Source organism: Erythrolamprus reginae, chromosome 2, assembly GCF_031021105.1.
Source record: "Erythrolamprus reginae isolate rEryReg1 chromosome 2, rEryReg1.hap1, whole genome shotgun sequence".
Classification (NCBI taxonomy): domain Eukaryota; kingdom Metazoa; phylum Chordata; class Lepidosauria; order Squamata; family Dipsadidae; genus Erythrolamprus; species Erythrolamprus reginae.
Window position 1 is genome coordinate 158,885,027 of NC_091951.1, and position 6,497 is coordinate 158,891,523.

A 6,497-nucleotide genomic window follows, 5' to 3' on the forward strand; every position below is an offset into this window, starting at 1 on the left:
TAGGGCTGCAGAACTGGAGCACAGATCCTGAAGATCTTGACCTCCACTTCTGCAGCTCTTTGGAGACATTCTCTTCCCCGCATGAAACTTTCTGAAGGGCTGCAGAAACAGAACAGATCTCAAAGGTCTGTATCTCCTTGAAGACATTCTCCTGCATAGAAGGGAGGATAACTCCTCTAAAGAGCTATCAAAACGGAGGTTATCTATTGAGAATCTGAGCCCCATTTCTGCAGCCCCTCAAACATGTTCCCCTTTGCACACAGAGGCAACCAAAACTCTGGTAAGGTGGAGAAACAAAGCTCAGATCCTCAAGATCCCAATTCTGTTCCTGCAGTCAGCCACAGCAGTTCTCTTCTGCACATTGGATCTTCAGGATCGAAGCTTCGTTTTTGCAGTCCACCACAGAGGTTCCTTTCTGCACAGAGGTGGTGGTGGTAGGAATCCAGTGGCAGTCTGTATAAATGAAGGTTGGATCCTGAAGATCCAAGGCTTGTTTCTGCAGGCAAGGGTTCCCATCCACTCATGGAGGAAAATTGCTTGCCCTCCTTCAGCAGGCAGATCTAGCACTCTGTTTAACAACTTGCATAGTTGCTTAATTACTACAACTGGGAGAGCTGGGATTGCAGTCATTGAGCGAAACCTAATGGCCACTTTGTGCCACTAATGCAGTCACTTAATGGCTATTTTGTTTAGTGATCATGCCTAGGGATAATGACTTTTTTTGATTTCACTCCATCCTATTGCGATGGTTAGGCATCTTCCAAGTTTATAGAATTATTTCTAAAAAATATACTAACTAAATTAAACCTTTGAGTTAGATGCCTCAGAGATACTAGGGTCATTGGGGTTGTCGGGAATTCAATAATAAGCCACCAGGAATAGTGTGGTATCTTGTACTGGATAGAACCTATCCAGCTGCAGCAAAGTTCATTTTATTATATCATTTTTTAAAATCAGAAAGCAATAAATTTTGGCTATATTCCATCTGTTTTATTATGCTTCTTGCATTCTCTAGGTATCAAGTCACAAATGAAAAGCCGAGTGGAAACATTTCTGGATGTCTGGAACAAACTGAGGTTATCTATAGAAACAAATGGTGAGACTCAAACTTACTTTATCAGTCAAACCAAATGGTAGCAATAAGGGATTCCTTATTGGAATACTACCAAAAGAAGAAGAAGGAAAAAAACACACCCCATATTGTATTATCTTTGGCTGGCCTACAGACTCTAGCCCATAAAGCAAAATCTGTAGTTCTCTAGAATTTGCTCACCTCATGCATCCCTGATCATTGGCCATGCAGTTAGGGAAGGAGTTGTACTTCAGCAATATCTGAGTGGCCACATGTGATGGTTATGTAAATCATTATATAATCCAGAAGTTATCCAAAATTAAAATGGAGCATTCAACAGTAAAATGGTGCCTCTGGCTTCTTTCTTCCCTGCAGGTGAAATTAAGCTTCCTAAAGATTATTGCAGTATGGACCGCACTGTGAAGGATCCATTTGAAATCCTTTTGCCTCGCCGGAGAAATCTGGGCCTTTGTGCCACTTCTTTGGTCAGCTACCTCATTCAGTTGCACAATGCTTTCGTTAACACCATAGCAAAAGATTCAGCGGATGTCAATAGGTAACACAGTTCTCAGCTCTCCTTGCAGCTGACAGATGCTGCTGAATAAACAGCACAGTTGATTTTTATTTTTTCCCTTCTTTACTTCTCAACAGCTACTCTGTCAGCCCTGCTGAAGTGGCCGATCTGCACATGATCAGTTACGAAGTCGAAAAGGATTTGATCCCAATCATTCTGTCCAACTGCCAGTATAGCGTGCAGAAAGGAGGAGAGGCCCTGCAGGAATTTGACCTGGAAAAAATCGAGCAGCAAGTTGTCAGTAGATTCCTACAAGGGAAGCCCAAGATCACATTGCAGGTACGTGCACCGTGGACATATTTGGGGGGGGGGGGTGTCTGAAAAAGGTACATCAGGATTAAAAAGGATTATTGTATACATTTGTAATTTTGTCGTATAGAAGAAAATTCAAGAGCAAAACCAAGAGAAACAAACAAATCTATAGCACAGCTTATACAAGAGTGTCCTTTTTAATAACTTATCTATGGGGACTATCAGTAGGCACCATAGAAACCTGATGTAATTAATTAGTGTTCTGGAGCCTGTGAAATCAAACTGCTAGTCCAGAAGATACTCTTTCAAAGAAATGCTGACCAAGCATCTGCTTTGTTCCCTTTTCCTAATAGGGTATACCCACACTGATACACAGATATGACCAGAATTATGAGCATCTTTTCAGCAATATCAAGACAAAGCTGGAAATTCAGGTGAGTTTCAGAAAAGAGGAAAAAACAAGCAGATCTCGCTATCATTCCATCTGGTGCTTATTTACTTGATTGTAAACCACAGGGTAATCAATACACATTGCTTATAGGAAGGTGTGTGTTTACTGTTCAGTTGGAGTGATTTTATCTATCCAGTGTTAGTTTTAGTTATTACTTTGTGTGTGTGTGGGTGGGTGGGGGAACTTTGGTATAGAAATTGAGCAACGGTAAAAGCAGCAGCTTGCTTGAAAGTATGTGTAGTTGCTTGCAGGCCCTGAAGAGGTACCAGATGGCATGTGCCTTTTCTTTGCAGAAAAATGTGCCAGGAATGAATACTGGTTGATGTTATCTCCTTATGTTGCAGAGCTCCCTTTCGAATTCTAAAATGGCCATGATCAGAGTGGACTTGGTGTCGTACAGTGACATCTGTGAGGCACTCTCGGTCACTGAAATTATTTTAGGATTCCTGGCTACTACTGGAGGTGACTCACATATGATTTTGACGGATTACACTGAAAATGTCCTGCAGATGAGCAATCAGATAAGTCTTCCAGTGACGAAGGTGAGTCCAGGGGATCAGAGGCTTACCTTTCATCTCTGTAAGATGAAAGAGAAAAGCTAGTGAGGATGAGGCTATATAATGTATGCCTAGCTCAGACTGAGAAAGGTAGCTGACGTTTTCGCTTAGTTCAGATCTCTACTGTTTTAATCACTTGAAGAAAGTTTCTAAACATGTTTGTGAGTAGTAAATATCAGTCTTCTTGAGATTATAGTACAGAATTATCCTTTGAATTGGACTGTGCTTTGGTAGTATTTGGGTAGTGGAAAGGAAACGCATAGTACAACTGGAGAGACTAAAAGGATCCCTGATTAATGATAACCTGTTTGAAATGTAATTGCAGTTTATAACTAAAAGGAATGCATTACACTGTTTCTACTGGCAACTAATGGTCATCATATCTTATGCTGTGGCCTAGAGGTGGAGCTCTTGCCTCATAATCAGGAGGCTGTGAGTTCACTCCTAGATAGGGGCAAATGTAGGGTCTCCTGCTTGGGCAGGGGGTTGGACCTGCAAAGCCCCTTCCAACACTGTTAATCTGTTAAGATTTGTTATTGTACCACTTTCTAGGATTTATTAGGCAAATTTCTAGGTTGACCAATTATAACAACTATAAGTGTCTTACCATATCTGGACATAAAATAAAGAATAAAACCCAAAAGGTATCATCAAAGGACACAGTAAAGAGAAAAACTCTTCCCCAAGACTTGAGATTGGTGGTGTGCTGCATAGAATTTATATGAAAAATGTTGGCACTCTTCTCATTATTAAAAGATTTCTTAAATAAATTTATCAGAAAAGTTTATATTAATATTTTATTTAATGACCTAAATGCCTTTCCATGAATGCCATTTAGTTGTTTATTTTATCATTTGCAAAAAAACAAGACTTTTACATGTGTGTGTTCCTTTTAGGCACTGAGCCGATGTCAACTAAAGAATGCCATTTCATTGTGGCAGCTCCTTTCTAGTCATAAATCAGAACAGCTGCTGCATTTGAAAAAGGTAGGATGTGAGATACGGATGTGCTCGCTAGACATTTCTTGCCACTGTCTTCTCTCTCCTCCCCTCAATAACCATATTTGTCCATTCTCTTCCTCATAATGTTTTATCCAGGATCCTTTTGGAGAGATCAATGCAGCCTATAAAGAGGAACTCACAGAGGATAGTATCCATCTTCTCAGAGCTTTCCTCACTCAGTCAGGGCTGGAGCCCTTCCTTCAGGAGTTGCATGAAATGATCATGCTGAAATTGAAACATTCCAAAATTGGAGAAGAGTACAGTCCTACATGGGGGTAAGTATTGAGCCGCCCAATCCTTTTGGTTTTTAAAGTGAAATACATCCTGTCTTGCAGAGTATCTTACTGTTTTGGACTTATTGTTTTTCCCCTTTTTTCCAGCCTGAAAGAAGTACTTGCTCCATATCTTGAAGGAAAAGGTAGCAGTGAGCTTCAGGACTTGGATATGTTCCCAGACGATATCCTGGTTTCCCAGTGTATTGCTGCCTGGAAAATAGCAGCTACTCTTAAACGGGGTGGATGTGGTCCATGAAATTAATCCAGACATTTTCTTCTCTCCTTCCATTTACTGATGAGAGGAGCAGTTGTATTTAACTATTGGGTTTTTATACTTGTACAAAAATAAAGGATCATGGTGCTAAATGTGAATAAATAATGATGCACAAACACAAAGGAATTGTTGCTTTAGATAATGAAGGATTTCTAGTAAATACAAGTTGGATAAGTATACTGCAAGGGAAAGTATTTGCATTGTTAGAGATTCCTAAAAAGACCAAGTAATGTTTATAGACTTCCATTATAAACTTTAAACTCTTTAATTTATTTAGAATTTGGAGCGGCAGAGAAACAATCTTCTTTCCCTCAACTTCCCTGGAATTTCTAAATGCTACCAGTTACTTTTTAAAATTAGAGACATAATTTCTCATACACTAAATTGTCTACTCTGAGACTAGGTATCTCAGTAAGTAGTTAGAATCAAGCAAGTACTGTATATAAGTGAACCATCCCAACTACTATGTTTACTGAATTTGAAATAGGCTATGAAGTTGCATTTCCTTTGATTTGCTGATTTTTTTTTCTAAGAAGCTGTGGAAATTAATATTTTTCTTGTTTAAAAATGCTCTTGTGAGATGAAGACCAATATCTACTGCTAATTTTTAGCTGCCAAAGAGAAATATATATTTAAATAGTTCTTACTTTTGATAATTGACATTTGTACCAAGTTATGCTTTAGACAGTCATTCCAACAAGGCGAGGGCTCTACTTACTGGTGGCTTACTTACGTCCTCCAGGATTGTCAGGGGTGCGTGGGTGCATGCGCAGAAGCAAAAAAAGGCTTAAAATTGGCAAAATCTTGCATGAGTGTCCTTGCGCGAGATTTTGCTTGCTGCGCATGCACAGAAGCAAAATCACGCAAGTGCACCCATCGGGGGAACAGAGATGGGTGTGCACCTTCATTTCCGGCACCGGAAATCCGATCCCAGGCGTACTGGCTGCAACCTACTACTGATTCCAACCCTCTCTAGAACTTAAAGAAACAGAGCTTGTGTTCTTCAATTGTGCCAGTATGATGTCTTAATACAGGTTTCTGTACTGCCAGAAAACAGAGTATGACTTATTTTTTTCAGTGTTCAGAAAATGCAATTTATAAAAAATTACCTTCTAGTCTTTTTTCCTCTTTTAATAAAAAGTCCTTGTTACAAAAGAGTTCAGACTCTGTCTCTTATTCCTTCTATAGCACCTTGCAATTATATCACCATTCTTGGGCTGGAGAACATGAGTTTGATTTTACTACTTGTCATTTAGTTAACTGATACTTAGCAATTCACCAAGATAAAAACTATTAACAATTTTACCACAGGTGTCTTCAAAACAAGGAGCTTTACCCCAGATCTCCTGGGTGCTATGTGAATGTAATTCATGAACCATAGGTTTCATTTGTTCAGATAGGAACCTCCTTGAATCTTTTATGAGAATTAAGATATCAATTCTAATCAGTGATGCAAAAGAAAAGTCATCCAACCTGTCACCTATAAGGAAAATTGGAAAGATATTGCTCTTCATATATTCTAATGGCACTTTATCCTTTCATTTTAGTTAGGGGAATCTTCATTCTCCATTCGATGGTATCCCCCCCCCCCCGCTTATATTCTGTCCAATAGTCAGCCCTCTTTGCCTATTACGAAATTCCCTTAATTTGATATTTAAAAAACAACAACAAAGTTTTTGGACTTTCTTTTGTGCTCTGGAAGATTAAACATTCGGAGCGGCAAAGAGGTTTTCCATTTCTAAGAAGGAAACGGGTGATTCGTTTCCTCAAGAAACTAATTACCCGTAGCTATCGCTCGAAAACGGATGTTATTTCTGGATGGGTTCGCAAACGCCGGTTAAAGCCATCGGTTAAACAGCGGCGGCTTTGCATCAGAGTTGCCACGTTTGGGCTAAATGTGGAAATGTAGCTGTGGAATAGAAGACGGTATCCATAACTCCCCCGCCGCCGCCTCCACACGTTGCCATCTAGTGCGGGGTTTTTGCAGCCCACATTTGGCAGCCTTAGCTAAGCGCGTAAGGCAGCGGGAACGGGGCTGCGG

General features: G+C 39.9%; 1 protein-coding gene across 1 annotated transcript in view; it reads left to right on the forward strand.

Moving 5' to 3' along the window:
* Window positions 1-5,611, forward strand: part of RNF213 (ring finger protein 213) — a 164,764-nt gene extending 159,153 nt beyond the window's left edge. The window contains 8 exon segments of the mRNA XM_070740206.1: window positions 1,016-1,096; window positions 1,448-1,628; window positions 1,724-1,925; window positions 2,252-2,332; window positions 2,694-2,891; window positions 3,803-3,892; window positions 4,004-4,182; window positions 4,288-5,611. Coding sequence (XP_070596307.1) covers window positions 1,016-1,096; window positions 1,448-1,628; window positions 1,724-1,925; window positions 2,252-2,332; window positions 2,694-2,891; window positions 3,803-3,892; window positions 4,004-4,182; window positions 4,288-4,438 — 1,163 coding nt within the window. The 3' untranslated portion in view covers window positions 4,439-5,611.
* Window positions 5,612-6,497: the final 886 nt, after the last annotated feature.